Raw genomic sequence first — 18,341 nt, 5'->3', positions numbered from 1 at the left:
ACTCCACGCGGCCACGGTGCCAGGGGACCCGCACAAACAGCACAGGACAGCCTGGGCAGCCGTGCTGGGACGCGCGGGGCTGCTCTCCTCTGGGCGATGAATTCAGGAGCCGAGCAGGGTCTCTGCAGAGGCGCTGGCGCCCTCTGAGGACGGGGACTCTGGAAGGGATGCAGGGGACCCGAGAAGGGGAGGCGCTGCGTCCTGGTCCTGTGTGCGCCTCAGCTGCCAGCACAGCCGTGCCCACGACAGCCACCGCACGACTCACCGACCATCACAGACGTGTAGCTCTGTGCCGGGTCAAAGGGACATCTTCCTTTGCCGTCTTCGTTTCTCCCCAGAAACTGAAAAGACGTCAGGTCCTGCAATTGAATGGAAAGAAAGAGTCCTCGAATGTCTGCACCTGTCAGACGAGGCATCTCCGCTGCGGCATTACTTTCAGACGCGCTGTCAGGGCACCGAGGGAGGCGCACGTGCGGCCTGACGCCTGCCCGCTCCTGGCTCTGATACCCCCAGGAGCCAGTCAGGAGCCCTCCCCACACCCTCATCATGACCGTCTGCCGACAGGGCTCCGGGCCCGAGGGAGGCAGAGCCTGGAGTTGGAGCAGCCTCTGTCCTGCAGAAGGCAGCCCCGGGCCTGCGGAGCCCACTCTGCTTCAACGCTGGCCGGGGCCGGGCCTCACCAGGTGGTCACAGGCCGGCTGGAAGGCATTGGTCCCGCACACGTACAGGGCAGCGGTGCCAAGCGGCTGGAGCACTCGGATGTAGTTGAGACACTCGGTCTACAAGAAAGAAAAACGCAGTTAACCAGCTTCCACCGGACGCCTCCACATCCACCCTGGTAGCACCGCCCACTCCCGAGCTTGGAACCCGCCCGTGCACTGACTGTGCCCTCTCACCGGGCCGCAGTGCCCATCCTCCCGCACCAGCCCCGCCCTGCCAGCTGCAGGGAAAGCAGGTGCAGAGACCCCGCCCCGTCCTGGGCGAACCTCCTCTGCTGCTGGACTGAGTGCTTTTCTCTGCAGGGCCCACAGGCTGGCTGTCAGGTGCCAGGAGGCGTCACTGCAGCTGCTAATTTGTACCCAGAAGAGAGGGGCTGGCCACAGAAGCAGTGAAAGCTGACCTCCCCACAGGAAGCGTTTATGCTCACTGAACACAGACCATGCCCTGGTGCCAGGCCTGCGGGGGCACGCTGTGCAGCTCCCTCACCCACCCTCCCACCCAAACCCATGAAACTGGAAACGGCGCTTGGGGATGGGCTGTGTCCGGCTGCCCAGCCCAGGGGAGCGGCTGGACTGCAGAGGGCTCGGAGCCTGGCGCCACATCAGAAAGGCCGCGGGAAAGCCAGGTGCCACTTAAGGGCCCACCCGCTATTTTAGGTGAAAAGTGCTGGGGTTGTATGTGCTGCTGTCTGAAATTATGGCTATGAGGGAAGCTGTTTTGCTGTGGCGGCTTTAGATCTGGTTGGAAGTAATTCGTGGCCTCCAGCAGGAGCCGGGAGGGACCATGCGCCTCACCCGCGGGCAGGGCTCGCTGTAATTTAGCTTGAAGACAGCTCCCTGTGACGGCTGTTACCACAGCGCAACCTGCACGAAGTAACTTTAGATGCAGTGACTTTAGTGGGAGCATGCAGCATTTTGCTAAAAATGTTTAGCAAAAAAACAAGACTGGCCTTTTTATAAAAAAAGTTTTGTTTTGAAAATAGCCAACAACTGCTGAAATTTACCATAACTGGCTCAGCTGTCCTCACCAACTACCAAAGAAGGTGGGGCTCTGAGGCCTGGAGACTGACACCTGCCCAGCTCCGGGGGGTGGGGGTAACCCAGAGCGCCCGACCCTGAGCTCGGCCCGCACTCCCTGCACGGCCAGCATACTGAGGTGCCAGTCCTCCTGGAGGGGAGCAGATTCCCGAGGGATGAGAGTTGCCCCAAATCCAGGAGTCCTATGGCAACCCCCCAGGCACCAGAAATCCCTGTCCACAGCCCAAGTTTTAGGCCCCATGAGTAATTTCAATTCAGTTCAACTTTAAAAAGTATTTCTCAAATCCCACTCTGTTTGATTCTTTCTTTGAGGGACCCAGTTTGGGAACAGGGGTCGGTGAGTCGTGGGAGACCTGACACAACCCCCACGCTGCATTCCAGAAGCCGCAGTGTCCAGACTGAGGCGGCCAGGCATTCACCTGGGCTTTTGTAGCAAAAAAATTTACCTGTTTTGACTTTCCCTTTTCTGCGCACTTGGTTTGTTTATCTTCTGGGACCTTCCAGTATGCCTGTTGGGGGAATGGGGTCACTTTAGGGCGCAGCCCCGTCTGGAAGCGGACGCTGGCAGAGAACGCAGTTTGCGAAGCAGCAGGGCAGGGCTGACGCCTCGGACAGGGGAATCCGAGACGGCACGTGGGCCGAGAGCGGACAGAGGCCAGGAGGGTTCTGACCGGGACCCTCGGCTCCTAGGCCCGTTACTCACTGCAAGCAGGAGCAGACACTACCTACGCCTCTGCAAGGGGGCGGTGACATCCATCAACAAGCTAAACTGGGGGTGCTTTCAAACGTCAAGGAGGGTTTCTCTCACTCCGTTTACAGCGACTCCAGAGTCCCAGGGAGGAAGCCCTGACGCTGCTTCCCTGTCCGCACTGTCCTCACGGGCGGGACCGGGTCTGCAGGGCTCACAGGCTGGGCAGCTGCGCCTGTGGGACCGGCTCCTGCTCTCACAGCAGGCGGCAGTGAGCAGTGTCCCTGGCCGTCGATGGAGAGCCAGGCCCGGGGCTTCCACCCCGCCTCTCCTGCCCACGCTGTCCCATCCCCCCGAGTGCTAGTCCAGGATCGATGCCAAATACATATATTTCCGCCCCGAGAATCAAAGCGGCCGTCCAGGTCAGGAAGCGGGCGGCGTCCCGTCCTGGCGGCTGAGTGAGCCGGGTGCCCTCTGTACGAACGGCTCCCAGCGGCCATGTTCTCAGAGAAATGGAGCCGCTCGGACACGGAAGCAGGATCGCATCCCATTTCCAACAGCAGCGTCCTTCAGAAATGAAGATGCAGGTAACCTCCCCCTCATCTCCGTGGGATGCACGGAGGCGGACACGACCTCGCTCGCGGGTGTGGCTCCCACTTTTTCCTCTTCTGCGGAGAGGAGGCCCGGCGGCCGCCCCTCGCCCTGGGGCCGCGGCGATGCCACACAGAGCAAGGCCAGCCCGGCCTGGGCACCCGCGGGCCACACCTGCACCTCACTTGCGAAGGGCAGTGCCCAGAAGCTCAGTTACGTGTCCGACAGAGACTGGCACCACGCTAGACTGTGGGGATTAAGACAACACAAAACAGAGCATAAAGGGAGTGCCGTGTAGCAGGAAGTACACACGGACCTGGCCACCTTGGTGTCCGAGACTGAGAAAGGTACCCCAACACTAAGGCCTCTCGGGCCACGGAGAGGCTGCCCTGGTCAGGGAGGGGGCCGGCTGGGCCTCAAGTGAGGTCCCGAATGAATGCCGACGACCAAGGGGCTTCTAACATGTTTAAATCCACGAGTCCATGGTAATCTCAAAAAATCAATCAAAAACTCACTGTCTCCCTAGCTGGCGACAGGCATGTCCCCTTTATTTATTGATTTTTTTTTTAAGGGAGAGGGATAGAAAGATAGAAACATCGATGAGAGAGGAACATCACCGATCGGTGGCCTCCTGCACGCACCCCTCCTGGGGGTGGAGTTCCTGGGTTGACGCTCAACCTCGGAGCCACACCGGCCGGCCATTTCCCCTTTAAGGGGAATTTCCGGCTCACAGATGGAGAAGGAGAACTTTGGAAAGTCCCGTTTCACAATCCTTGATATACAGGTGCTCTGGCTGCAGCGGTCGAGCCGGAGGAGCACCTGCCTCGGCAGCCGGGACCCACAGGGCTGCGGTGGCTCTCCCAGCGGGGGACCCAGGGCGGTCGGGGAAGGGGCCCGAGGACAGAGTGCGGGGCACTCTGATCGCCCCTGGACTCAAACTCAGCAGTCACTCTGAGCTGAACTGATTTTTGGATGTGATCATGGGATTTTGGTGGTTTTGAAAAAAAGGAGTCCTTTCCAGGGAGACACTTAGAAGATGAAGACCCTTGTCTGGGTTTTGTTTCAAAGCCACGTGGAGCGAGTGGGGGGTGGGGGTGTGGGGGGGGACGGGGGCAGCTCTGCCCGCAGCCGGGTGGGTGGAGGGTCCGTCACAGCACTCCCTCCGCTCCTGCGCACCCTTAACGTCATCCACAATAACGTCAAAAACCCCAGCTGAAAAGAGGTGGTTCCCGGTGAGGATGTGGGGGACGCCTGAGCTGGGGCTGTGTGGACACAGAGCAGGAAGGCAGCTTCTGGATGGCAGGGCCCGCGGCCCATGGACAGGAGGCTGTGAGGCCCCGCCACGGGCGAGCATGGCCAGGAAGGGGCCTGACGCCCAGGGAGGAGCTATGAGCTGATTCGAGGAAACACTGGAAGGGTCTACAGCCCAGGCCGCAGGGGCAGGGAGCCCGGACCGCAGGGGCAGGGAGCCCAGGCCATACCTCGTGCCGCTTCTGGGAGACGTTGTGTGCGCTCACAGCAAACACGGCTTCCCGGGCGCCCACGTACAGCGTGTCCTCGTCCTCGCTCAGCAACAGGGCCGAGTAGTTGAAGATGCCCGGCTGGTGAAACTGTGCCAGCTGCACCTCTGGGGAGAGGGGGCGCATTAGGCGTTTCTGAGCCCAGACACACCCTGAGCCCCTGTCTCACTCAGTGTGGTGCCACGCTGCCAGGGCCGGTGGGACCCCCTACCACGGTGGCCAGCCCTGCAGCCAGAGCTCAGGCACCTCTGGGTGGAGCAAACCCGCTGAGGCAGCCACCAAGTGAGTGGGACCCCTGAGAGGCCCCGAGCCACTGCGCTGACCAGTGCGGGGCCCGGCTCCCTAAGCCAGCTGTTTGAGATCCAAACCGTGCACCCCGTGTGCCTCAGGCAGCGTGCTCCCAGGAGCACGACCTCTACGTGTGTGAATTCTCGGGAAAGTGACCCCACAGCAGCAAGGCCCTGGCACCATGACCTTGTGACCCCCCAGGAGATGACTGGCCAGACACCCCAAGCTGCTGACCGTGGTGGCTCCCTCCCCCTCCTGCCCAGCTCTTCTCTCTGTGTTTGAATCACCCACAGATTAGGTGCACACGGCATTTAACTATTTGGGATGTTCTTATTCAAGAAAAGACAAAAAGATGTACCTTTAATAAAATTGACTTCACTGAATGTATCCCTTAACCAGGCATTATTCAGGGACAACCAACACAAGCTGGCCACACGGAGAAGACTGGCCTTCTCCCTGCGAGGCCGCTGAGCTGGCTGCTCGGGCAGGAGGAATGCTGGGTAGCCACCAGGGTAACACGGCTATGCTGGCGTTGTTTCCCGAGGAGCCCCTTAACCACCCGCATCCATGTGGGAGCTCTGCACTGGCTTTCTGTGTGTCACCGTGCTCTGGCCTCACTCTAGAGCAGCGGTTCTCAACCTGTGGGTCACGACCCCTCTGGCGGTCGAACGACCCTTTCACAGGGGTCGCCTAAGACCATCCTGCATATCAGATATTTACATGACGATTCATAACAGTAGCAACATGACAGTTATGAAGTAGCAATGAAAATAATGTTATGGTTGGGTCACAACATGAGGAACTGCATTTAAAGGGCCAGAAGGTTGAGAACCACTGCGCTAGAGCTAGGTGTTCATGCCTCCTGCTCTCAGAGTCCAAGTGTGGAGACCGAGGCACAGGGACGAAGGCCTCCGCACCCCTGCTGCCCAGAGCCCTGTGCAGGCTCCCCTCGCTCAGCCAGTGCGCCCGGCAAGCTGGGGTCCTGCTCCCCAGACACAGCTCCCAAGAGAAGAAATACATACAAAAGAAACTAATAAACAGCAAATGGGAAGCACTGGCCAGAAGCTCAGCTGCACGCAGTTAACGTCCTCCGAACAGGACACAGCGTGGCTGGTGTCAGCAGGCACCAGGCGGGCTGCCTTCAGGGGCCTGGCTCAGAGACCAGACCAGCGGCCCCCGCAAGCCCATGAGTGTTTCCAGTTGCTGAGGCATCTCCCCCACAGTGTACAGGCCGCCTGCTCACACCCAAGTGCCAAGAGCGCAGAGCCAGCGGCCAGTAGCACGCACACGTGGGCACCATGAGCAGATGCCGTCCGCGCCTGAGGCGCTTCTGCCCTCACCTGCGTGCTCCCAGGTGATCCTAGGCATGGGTGCGAATGCCACCGCTGCCCCGAACACCATGGCGAGGGCGGTGAGCGGCCCCCCCGTGCGGGCGCACATCCTCCTGGGCAGAGGCCGCGCAGGGCTTCAGCAGCGAGTGCCTGTGGGCAGCGAGGCCGCTGCGTGTGTCCGGTGGGTCACTCAGAGCCCCAGGGCCCTGACCCGCCGCACGGCCTGGAGCCGACGGGCACCGTGACCCCCAAGGACCCACATTTCTCAGCACGCTTGGGGAATCCGGTGGCTCTCGTCTCTGCCAACCTCAGGGGCCCCCTGTTCTTGAACAGTGGGCTTCGTCCCGACCTTCCGGAGAAATCTGGAAGAGAAGAAGGAAGGGCTGCCAGTCAGGACGCCTGGCAATGCTGCCTGAGTCTATACTCAGTATCTCCCACAGCGCGGCCGCCCTCAGCCCCGCCAGGGTCCATCTGCGGGGGCGCAGGGAGCTCGGGGGGACAGACACCCCACCCCAGGTGCTCTGGACCAGGGCATCCCACCTGAGCCGCCAGGAACGCGGGACAGACAGGATTGCAGACTGGGACAGACGCAGACTGGGACAGACGCCGCCTGGCTGCCCAGCTCGCGCATTGGAAGGAACAGAGCAGAGTTCCCGTTTCCTCGGAGACTCCGGCTTCCCAAGGCCTGGGTGCTTGTCCAGAACGACGGCCCGTGCGAAAGGCCAGGGGCAGCAGAGGCTGAGACGTGTGAGTGCACACACGCCGCGTGTGACCGCGCCCTGCGGGAGGGATGGCCGCACCCCTGCAGCTCGGTCAGCAGTGGTCCTGGGCCGACTCACTGAGAAGCACCTCGTTGAAAGCACAGGCCTGTGGGGCTGGGGTCCCCGGCCGCCTGCACCCACACGCCACCTGCCCCTGAGCCGTGGGTGAGGCTCCTGCAGGGAGCCAGGCCAGCGAGAAGGCCGTCCGTCCGGCGGGGGTTTGCCCCAGGGCCCCGCCAGGACCCCAGTGACACTCAGAGATGGAGCCCCGACGTCTCAGGAAGGAGCTCAAACCACACAGCGCCGAGCAGAGCTGGCCCCTCGCCCAGCACAGCGGAAGCACCATTAAGTTACCGCAGAACCCACCCTACACTTACAGACACGCTGCCCCGGGAGGCTCCCGGCCCTCCACGCTCACCTCCTCACGGAGCGGAGCTCCCTCTTCTCCAGATGGTGGGGCAGCCCCTCCCTTCCCCTCCCCTCCCCCAGCCCAGGCCCCAGAGTTGGCCGTCACCACCCCCTCTCTTCCTCCCACCCCAAGCCAACCCACGCCAGGTCTGTCAGTCCAATTGACGTCCAGGCTCCTCTGCAGAACCCTCCCCTCACCCACTCATCACCGCTGGCCTCCCGACTTGGCCAGCTTCCTCAGTCCGTCCCCCATGGGGCCCCCACCTCCCACACACCAGCACTTGTCCAGCTGCCTGACCGCCCCCCCGCCCCCGCCCCCACCCAACACACACACCAGGCCAACCCAAACCTCCCAGAGGGCTTGGGAGAAGTTTTGGCTTCTGTTCACCCATTCAAGTCACTGCCTCCAGGAAGTCCTCCAGGGCCCTTGTCCCACCCGGAAGTCACCTTTGGCGTCTGCCCTTGTGCCCTCAGTGTCCTTGTCTGACCCCCAGCAGGCAGGGCTTATTAGGGTCTTCTTTATTTTCACAGATGCACATGGGGCTCAGCTCTGCTTCATGAAGGAAGCACTCACGGGGACTTTCGCTGCGGGCACTTGCCACTGGGGAGCCTGGGGCGCCACTAGGCCTCCTCTGCTCCCGCCTGCCTCACCCGGGCCCCTCTGCACTTCCTCTCTGGGCCCGGAGGCCCACTGGCCAGGCCCCCTCCACCGGCATCTTTCCCCTTCCTGACCAACTGCTAGAACCGAGGTCAGGGAGCACCCACTTTCTCACTCTCTCCAGGGACTGGCACATGCTGGGGGGGAGGCGGGGGGAGGGCAGCCCTTTCCCACAAAGGGCCAGAGAGGCATTACCGTCAGCTTTCCAAGTCCTGCAGTGTTGCCCCAGCTCCTGGGGTCCGCCCCAGTAACGCAGGGCTGTGCACCAACACAGCTACTCACAGCCCGTCTGCAGGCCACACCCCGCAGCCAGGGCGTGACCGGACGCTAAGTGCAACACCAGAGGTGCAGGAGGAAGAGAGGCTGCTGGGGAGGGGCTGTGAGTGCATGCTCTCTGCAGAGGGCTCTCCCCAGGGAGGGACCTGCCCTTGGCCCTGCCTTGTGGGGGACCCGCTGTCCTGCCCTGCGCAGGGGTGAGGCACCAGGTGCTCCAGAAGCCCGGCCAGGTGAGGCCCCTGCACTGTGCTGTGCTACCAACGCGAGCCGCTGGCTAAGCAACGCCAGTGTCCGTGATGGCGAAATGCTCTGAGGAACTCCACACGGCGCAGGACACAGGCCCGCGGAGGGGCCTGCGCAGAGGATGCTGGGAGCTTGGGCAGCGGCGGGTGCCACCTCGGTCATCCCCGGCCCATGTCCAGCACCTCCACCCCATCTAAGCAACACTCACCTCCATCCTGACCTCTCCTCGCCTCCGACCGCCCGCCCTGCTCCGTTCTGGCTGCCAATGGCACCGAGCGCCGGTCCTGTCCCAGCGTCCAGGCCCCGTTTTCACTGTCAGAATCTGGATTTTTACCCGGGAGGCCGCGTGGCCACCGGACGAAACCTCAGCTTCCCGGCGGCAGTTCGGACCGAAGCCCCGTGGTGAGGAGTTCTTGGGCAGGAGCTCCAGGAAAGCTCTCGGAAGGAGCTGGCCCCGCTAGTGATCGCATTTCTGCTGTCAGTCTCCCCTGCCTTTCCTGCAGAGCCCGAGTGTGATGGCTGCCACCTTATTAACGTGAGGACAAGGGCCTCTGCTAAGAACAACCAAATGGACATCCGCAAACCAGGGCCCTCACAACGTACGAGACTGGGCACCTGCTTTCTTCCACTTCCCTAGAGTTACTAGCAAACTATTGGTCCCTTTACATTACTGTTTTTCAGATTTTTGTTACTAGCTGTCAGACACAATTCCTAACAGATACGACCTCCCTGTAATACCTGTACCCAAGACTACCCGCAGCCGGAACTGGGATTGTAACATGAATCAGATCATGCCATTCCCCCTGTGAAACGGGTCCCACTGGATTAAACCACGTGGACAACCTTGGTCCACCTTCCACCCAGCCTCTCCGTGTCACCTCCCGTGTCGCGCTCCCCGCCTCTGTCCTGGCTCCACGTGGATACGCAAAGCTGCGCTCCCTCTGAACATCTCCCGGTGTGTCCGCGCCAGAGGTCACGGATAGATGCCACGGCGCAGTCTTGGCAGTTTACCCAAGAACACTGCTTTCTGTGTGACGGATCGGTAAGTGGCCGGCTCCCCAGAGCCTCTCCGCTCTGAGCGCCCACACGGTAAGGGTTTCTAAGACGGCTCCCAAACAGGGTTGTATGTTAGGGCACAGGGCGGAGATGGGGCAGGCTGTGCGTGTGGGGTACGGAGGGAGATGGGGCAGGCTGTGCGTGTAGGGTACGGGGGGAGATGGGGCAGACTGTGCGTGTGGGGTACGGGGGGGAGATGGGGCAGGCTGTCCGTGTGGGGCATGGGAACTCCATTGAACTTTCTGTTCAATTTCTCGGTGAATCTGAAACTGCTCTTTAAAATAAAGCTTATTTGGCCCTGGCTGGTGGCTCAGTTGGTTGGAGCATCGTCCTGTGCACCAAGAGTTCTCGGGTCCCACTCCTGGTCAGGGCACATCCCAACGTTGCAGGACACTCCTGGTTGGGGTGCATGCAGGAGGCAGCCAGTTGATATTTCCCTCTCACATTGATGTTTCTCTTTTCTCCTGTCTCCTTCCTCTAAGGCAGTGGTCGGCAAACTCATTAGTCAACAGAGCCAAATATCAACAGTACAAGGATTGAAATTGCTTTTGAGAGCCAAATTTTTTAAACTTAAACTATAGAGGTAGGTACATTCAACTTTAAATTCACGGTTTTCGTCTTCCATTTTTCTTTGCTTCTTCTTTGTAGCCATGTCAAACAGGACACCTAAAAGATGTTTCATTTTATAATAATAAAGCCACCAACACAAAAGAATTACAATTCTTAAATTGATGACAAAAATGCCTGCAGGATATGCAGCTGGTTGGAAAAACAGAGGTAACTTTATGCTTCGAGTAGGTACTTATGTCACCCGCGCGCAATTTGTGGACGCGACTAGCACTAACCACTGCACATGAGACTGGCGACCGACTGGCTCACTCAACTCGGGCATGAATCGCACGCCTCCCCCGCACTGCGTATCTGGCGGCCGCCTGCACCGCGTCTCCCGTCGCCCGACCGACTGACACCCCCACTTCTTCTAACGCCACTTCTTCAAATAGACTCGCCCAGGCTGAAAACCGACTTCTGCGCATGGGCCACGAAGTTTCAATTGCACTGTACGTGTGCCCGTACATGGTATTTTGTGGAAGAGCCACACTCAAGGGGCCAAAGAGCTGCATGTGGCTCGCGAGCCGCGGTTTGCCAACCACTGCTCTAAGTCAATAACGTATCCTCGGGAGAGGAAAATAATAAATAAATATACCGGCTAGGAGAGTCCTTCCCAGCACGGGCGCCGCTGCCCATGCAGAGGGAGAGGCCCCCGCTGCTTCCCTCCCCTCCGGCACCCACAGGAGCTGCCACGTGGAGGAACCGGTCAGCCAGGGCCCAGGGCGAGAACGAGTTCCCACTCGGGTCCCTGACAGCAGTCGCTCCTCTGGGGCAGGCCATGAACGGCGCTGCAGGCAGGCTTAAACCCAGACGTGGGCGATGGGGCCATCCCTCTCTGGAACCTGGCGCCCTCGACAGGGATTTATCTCCACTCTCTCCTGAAAGCCCATCAAACAACACTTTAGAGGACATAAGCCATAAGGGTGATGGTGGGCGAGGACGGCAGCCCGTGAGGATCTGGGCAGAGCGGAGAAACTGGAGAGTAAACAGATGGGCATAACCAGCGCTGTGCTGGCAAACCTCAACCACCGGGTCCAAGGGTGGGGTTGGGGAGGTGGGGGGTGTCCTGCTTTGCAGCGATGCCCATTTCTGGGTGTAAATGCTGCTTCCCAGCTCCCGACATGACGCCACTGAACAGCGGCAGGGCGAGACGCACGGCCGTGGACCGTGCAGCGTCCCCCCTACACTACGACAGTATGTGAGACACAGGGAAGTGGGAGTGGGAGAACGCTGACTTTCACCTTTATTTTTAATAGTTTATTGAAGTTTACATAGTTCAGTTTTTGGTAACAGCTATGATCACGACTGTCAGTAATCAACTGAGTTTGTGGACCAGAGTGGAAACCAGAGTCTGAGGGGAGACGTCGCAAAGAAACACAGCCCAGGGAAAGAAACGAGGGTTTAGGAGTTAACATTTTGCTTAAAGAAAGAAAATGCTTGTTGAAGGACTGGAGGGAAGTTTTCCAGAAGTTGGGCAACGCGACAAGGACGAAATCAGGGAGAGAAAATACAAGAAAGCTGGATCGGATCAGGAGACCCGCATCTCACTGACAGGAGCTCCAGGAGAGAGAAGATAGGGGCATTTATCAGGAAAATAATAAAGACGTATAAAAGCTTACTTACACGGTTAAAAGGAAAACGTCCAGAACACAGGGACACCAAAGCTCCAAGCAGCACAGCGAGCGAGCGAGCGAAGCCCAACTCCAGGCACGCGGTGAGGGGTGAGGGCCCAGGAGGCAGGGCAGCGCGGAGAGCCCAGTCCCCGCAGGCACCCTGCGAGCCGCGCTGCCAGCTGGGAGGCAGCAAGTGCCTTTAAAGCCCGAGGGAGGAGGATTTCTCACCTAAAATTCTACATCGAGACAATTACCAATCCTGTGAGTGCAGCACGAAACACGCATCAAACATGGAAGTTCTCAAAACTCCACTTTCCCTCACATTCATTCTAGAAAGCTACTCAAGGACACGCTCTGCCAACACCAGGGAGCTTTCCCAGGTCGTCCTGAGCGGGGGATAAGAGCGGTGACAGGAGGCAGGGTGTGCGCAAGGAGGATGGGCACAGGGAGGGAGGCCAGGCCCACGTGCAGGAGGGTCTCCCAGAGCCAGGGGCTTGTGTGAGGAACACGGGCGTACGGGTCTGGCAGAGTCGGAGGCGCGTTAGTAACCCAGAGAGAAAATGAAGTGCACACACTGGACCTGAAGCAGCCGCCGCCCCAGGGGAAGCAAGAAGTGGGACGCGGCAGGAAATGCAATCAGCGTGCACTGCCCACGGCCCAGCTGTGACCAGCCCTACACGGCCCCGTAACACACTCTGAGGCAACGCCATAGTGAGAGGACCCAACCCGCACCTTCCGGCACTATGTCATCCAAAAGAGAACAGTCAGGAAGCAGCAGTATAAGCAGTTCGAAGGAAGATCCCCACAGGGCTAAACAGCTGCAGCCGGCCGCCTCGGGGACGAAGGGACAAGACCGGAGGACGCTCCCTTTTCTCATAAACGGCGTGAGAACAGCTTCACTTCAAAATCTCGTGCACTGCCTGGCCGGCGTGGCCCGGTGGTTGTTGACCTTCAACCAGGAGGTCACGGTTCAACTCCCGGTCAGGGCACATGCCCGGGCTGTGGGCTCGATCTCCGGTGTGGGGCCTGCAGGAGGCAGTCATTAATAATTCTCTCTCTTCATTGATGATCTATCTCTTTCTCCCTCTCCCTTCCTCTCTGAAATCTATAAAAATAAAAAATAAATTTAAAAAATTTCCATTAAAAAATCATGTGTATTGATGGGTCTGATAGAAGTTAACTGAATGGTTAAAAGAAACCCGTGCTCAGCTTCCATGCAGCCTGGGAGGCAGGGGCTCCGTGGGGCTGAAGCTGCAGAGGCGCCACCCAGGACAGAAGCGCACGTCCGCACAGCGTGTGGGCCCCACACTTGCAGGAACCGGACGACTTGCTCAACCACAGCTTCCCGACAGGCAGAGCTGCCCCGACAGATGCCCAGGGCGCTGGGTGGAGGCAGGGCTCTCCTGTCCCGCGTGCTGCCCAAACTGGTTTAGGAGAGAAGAGAACACGTTTTCCTTAGTCACCTTTAGCCTGGACCAACCCTGACACTGCCATTGGGACCGGCGCTCCCTCCCGAGGGCAGAGCAGCTCTCCCTGGGAAGCACGCAGGCTCCCAGCCCGCTCTGGGCCACACTCGCCTCATCAGCAGATGCCAGATTCCCGACGGCCTCCATCAGACCCCGCCTCTCGTTCCCAAAGGAGAACAGCAGAAGCAGGAGGGCCCCCCCTACACAGACCCCTCCCGGCAAGAGGGCAGGCGGGGGGCTGCCTGGCTGCTTTATGACTTCGGAAGGGTTGGATTCTTTTATTTTCTGCCAAGAATGCATGGCTTTGTATAATTTTAAAGCTGCTAAGCAAAGCACAGCCCACACCTCCATGCACACGCTGCCACCGTGCACGGCTCCAGCAGCCGCTCCACCTCGGAGGGGAAGCGCCTTAGGCACTGAGCCTAGTACCCAGGTGGGGACAGCAGGAGGACGTATGGGAGCTGGTCAGTATTAGCATTCCGCCTTCCCGTGCGACGTCCTGCCTTTCATACTGAGACGGGGCCCACCAAGAGGATAGGGTACACATGTCACTCCCATCACCGACACGGAACTGTACTGGCTCATGGGGAGGGCACGATCCCACTTTCCATGCCAGGAGAGCAGGAGCCGGAGGGGGCTCTGAGCCATCACTGCCGGTCACATGGCAGCTTTCCACCAAAATGGCCTTGAATCAAGCCATGGGCAGTGGCAGGGAAAACAGACGCACCCGGCAAACAGCAAGCAGCACGGGGAAGGGCTCGTTCATGAGATGGCATACATGCATGTCTGCGCGTACACATGTGTGTATACATGAATATGAGTATCTATGCGCACCCGAGTTTCTGTGTTTGTGTGCATTTGTATAGGTATGACATGTGTATACAAGCACCTGCACTTGCATGCACACATGTGTACATTCACGTATGTGTAAATCTCTGTGTGCGCGAGCATGTTTTGCATGTGTGCATATCTGTGTGGTCAAGTGTGCCTGCGTGGGCCTGCACATGTGCACGTGTGTCCGCATGCATGTGTGGCATGCATGCACTCTATTCTGATCAGCATAAAAATTGTGATGTGGTGTTGCATTCTTAGATGTGACCCGCGGACGGCAGGTGCTGTCTGGGTCTGTCCCACCCGCCTCATGCGGTGGCTGCCCTTCCTGGACCAGCTGTCTGGGACCATGGGGGTGGGTCACAGAGGGGACACCACCCACGACCACACATGAAGCGTCAGTGCTCCTGTCAGCAGCAGGATGCCAGCCAATGCTAACAGCGCCCTCACCAGAATTCCCAGGGACCCGTGAAAGGGGATCTGGGTGACAGTGGTGGACAACTGCTCGGGCAGCCGAAAGGGCTTCTTGCCTATGGGCTTGATACAAAAACAGGACAATGAAGCCCTCCTCCCCTCCAAGCCATGTGGCAAGGGACAGCAGAGGACACCACCTGCCCACCTCTTCCCCTTCCAGCCGGGAGCAGAGTGAGACAGCCGCCTAAGACCAGGCCCTCCCGATGCCATCCCCAGCCTGGCCCCACACCATGCTCCCCCTCCCGCCCCAGCCCTGGCTATGGTGCTGACGTCACCACCTCCAAGAAGTGGTCTTGCCCCAGGAACCAGGATGGGTTTCAGGAACTCTTGTCCGAGGCCCGCACCACGAGTTGTTTCAACTGCAGTCTCCCCTGAACAGAGCAGATCCCGGGAGCAGCAGGCCAGCTGCGCGGGGGCGTGCCCAGCCCTGGAGGTGGGCTGGACCCACTCTGCAGAAAATCACCAGGACACGGTCCCGGGACACCTGCTTGCCTCCAGCCACCTCGAGGGGCAAACAGGCCAGTCAAGATGCCCGGCACACCTCAACCAGGTCCCTCACCCAATCTGGCACGTGTGAGCCGTGAGTGCTGAGGGGAGCTGGGAAGGGGACAGAGGGCAGCAGGTGAGGGACGGACACACACAGTGACCACTCAACCATGAATCGACCAGCAGTGAGGACGGGCAGGCGCTGAGAAGGGCATAAGCAGGGGGTTACCCGGGGAAGCGGGACCCTCCTGGCCCGGTAAGCTAACAGGCGTGGCACACAAGATTCAAAGACAAATGATCTGGGGAGAAAACAGGAAAAAACCCTGGGATCATAAATGCTGGGGCTGGGAATTCCTAGTTAATGCAGTGACCCATCAGTGGTCAGAAACCCTGGAGCCGCCCAGCACACCAGCCGGTAACAGAGGCGTGTGTCTGTGACCAGCCACTTACCAGACAGCGCCAAGTGCCCAGAAGTAAGGTGCATCTCGACCGCCCACCCAACTGGCACGGGCTGTGCCCTGTGTGCACGGCCAATACCCAGCCCTGTGGCGGCCCGGCCCTGGGGGGCTTTCCTTTCGTTTTTACAAATTAAACTGGAACTCCTCTTTCCTCCACAACAGAAAACACATGGTTGACCACGTATTAACTGACCAAAATGAAAACCAATCACAAACGACCCCAATCCAGGGGTGACACTGAGAAACCTCTCCCGGCCCTGGGCCTCACAGACGACCCCTACACTCCCCAAGAGAAGGTGGCCTGTGTCAGGGCTTAGACCGGGGGCACAGCACAGGCCGGGAGCGCGTCGGAGGGAGAAAAAGCAGGCGACGCACGGAGGTCCAGGTGCCCAGCATCCACTGCCCCCTGGGCTCCCCTCAAGCCACCCCGGGCACGGCGGCCAGGTCAGCTTTTCGCCCCCGGAGCGCGCAGGGACCAACAACCAACTTGCTGCTGACTCTCGGTGAGGCTTCCCTAGGTGTCGGCTCTGACAGACTGGCGACAGATTGAGAAAAAAATGATGTACCTGTATCCTGTGGGTCTCGGAACTTGCCAGTCGTCTAGGAGGAAGTCTTCAGAAAGCGTTGCCCTGGAAATAATGGGAAATGAGAACATTTGATCACTCAGATGGTCTGTGCACATAAACTCAGCATCCGTTCTGAAACACCATTAGAAAGAAACCTGTGATACTTTTTTAGCTTCTGGACCGTCTGGCAGCTGACTCGGACCCAGGATCAGGGTGGCCTTCGTGCACTTGTGTGAACAGGAGGGAGTGAGTGTGCAATCGCTCACCCACAAACAAAGGACACGCGAGTCGGCTGGTCACCCATGGCTGACAGCCACCACGCCACGATGAGCCACGGTCACGGTCATTCATCAGAAAAGGAATCAATCCCTGACCTGTCGACTGGCTGCAGAGCCGGCCGCAGCTCTCCCCTTCCTTGAAGCCGAAAGGCGGGAGGCAATGAAGGAGAAAGCAGACACAGAGCATTTACAAGGAGATGACTTCCTGAAGAGCCTGCTGCTCCCACCCCCCTGCTGTGCTGCTGTCTGTGAACGGGAGGGTCTCGCACTGAGCAGCGAGTTTCGGCGGTGGTTGTCCCCGAGCCCGTGCAGGGTCTGACGCCTGGCAGCCGGTGAAACTGGTCTGACCCCTCGATGGCAGCAAACGATCCCACAGATTCTTTAAACTTCAGAATCAAACTTTAGCGTTTTTTGTAGTTGGAGCATAGTTTTCCTTTGCCTTAAGAGCTTATCCAGTGGTTCTCAACCTTCCTAGTGCCGTGACCCTTAAAACAGTTCCTCAAATTGTGGTGACCCCCAATGTCATTGTTACAAATTGAACATAATTAAAGCATAGTGATGAATCACAAAAACAATATGTAATTATATATGTTTTCCAATGGTCTTAGGCGACCCCTGTGAAAGGGTCGTTCGACCCCCAAAGGGGTCATGACCCACAGGGTGGGAACCGCTGGCTTATATGATTCTTGCCATTTCTCCAAAGATAAGTGAGAAGTCGGGGGGGGGGCTCCCCAGGAGCACGCTGGTGCCCCATCTTTCCCTCCCAGCCCCAAGGAGTGGGACCAAACACACTCACCAGCTTACACCCCACTCTTACACGTCCACCCACAGCACACAATTTCCAGGGTCACCCAGGGCCCGACATGCTCCCCGAATCCTGAGCAAGCACCTCGAGTTAGCAAATGAGACCCCAAAGTGCCAGGTGGAAATGGGTTGGACTCGCCAGGACCCGTCCGGCCTCCCTCAGAGTGGCTGCCCTGACGGACACGTCAGCAGAAGCAGCCTGGACCCGGGCAGGCAGGGAGCCTCCGGGACAAGGCCACGCCACGCAGCTCACGGAGCCGTCTTCTATTTATACGCCGGGGAGGCGCTGGCTTAGCGGACGGACACGTGGGAACCTGAGAAACGGTGGAGTTTTCCTGTCCCGCAGGCCGGTGTGGCCCGGCAGCCACCTGGAGACGGCCGGAAACGCTTATGGGAAAAGGGTGACTCATGCACAGCGAAGAGGTGTAGATAAGCAACACGGATACCCAGAATTATAAAGAGAAAAACGTCTCTTCTGAAAGTTCAGCAAGCCTTTGCCGTTTTAATAAGTAAAAGCCCACGCTGCTTGCTCTGTGGTTGGACAAGCACGCATCCTAGTCACCATAACTGCACGGAGATGAACACCCGGCGACAGGTTAGGGGTCTGTACTCTCAACCTCACCCTCGTTTCCTCCTTCGAGCAAGTCCCCGTCCCTCCCCTGGCCAGGCAGCTCTGGCCCCGGGTAAAAATACACACTTCCGGCCTCAGCCGACCACAGAGGCCTCGGGCCCCATTGTCTGCAGCCTTCATCACCACATTTTTTCTTCTTCCTCAAGGTAACCCACGAGCTACAATTAGTTATCACCACACTAGAGACTGCAAAGTACATATTCCTCATGCAACCACTACCATGGAGTCTTCGCTAGGCTTTTCCTAACTTCTTATCATGGCATCTAAAAAGGAATGCAGGGGGCCATTTGCAAAATAAAGGAATGAAATTAAATCAGAAAAGAAGTATTTCCCTCTTGGGCTGAGAAATATGCCTTTGTCCCTGCACCAGGTCCCCACAGAGCAGGGGAGTGGGGGAGCCCCAACGCCCACGCCTGGCGGCCACTCCTGACAACAGCACAGGCCTGGGTGAAGTGGGCCTTTGCCTTAGGGGCATCTTGCCCGAGTTCTGCAGCGGTGACCTCCCCTTCTGAGGGCCCCTTACCCCAGCAGTAGCCATCTTCGCTTCA

At 58.9% G+C, this 18,341-nt stretch overlaps 1 protein-coding gene across 1 annotated transcript in view; it reads right to left on the bottom strand.

The window, feature by feature from the left end:
* The window catches only part of SEMA4D (semaphorin 4D), a 112,076-nt gene that overhangs the window by 34,729 nt on the left and 59,006 nt on the right, over positions 1-18,341 (bottom strand). Inside the window, exons 2-7 of the mRNA XM_015561203.1 lie at positions 16,081-16,143; positions 6,185-6,537; positions 4,518-4,663; positions 2,204-2,266; positions 681-779; positions 266-359 (exon numbers count right to left, since the gene is read on the bottom strand). Coding sequence (XP_015416689.1) covers positions 266-359; positions 681-779; positions 2,204-2,266; positions 4,518-4,663; positions 6,185-6,284 — 502 coding nt within the window. The 5' untranslated portion in view covers positions 6,285-6,537; positions 16,081-16,143. The remainder of the gene's footprint in view (positions 1-265; positions 360-680; positions 780-2,203; positions 2,267-4,517; positions 4,664-6,184; positions 6,538-16,080; positions 16,144-18,341) is intronic.

The sequence above is a fragment of the Myotis davidii genome, unplaced genomic scaffold (assembly GCF_000327345.1).
Source record: "Myotis davidii unplaced genomic scaffold, ASM32734v1 scaffold750, whole genome shotgun sequence".
In the NCBI taxonomy this organism is placed as follows: domain Eukaryota; kingdom Metazoa; phylum Chordata; class Mammalia; order Chiroptera; family Vespertilionidae; genus Myotis; species Myotis davidii.
This window is presented reverse-complemented; position numbering and strand designations above follow the sequence as displayed.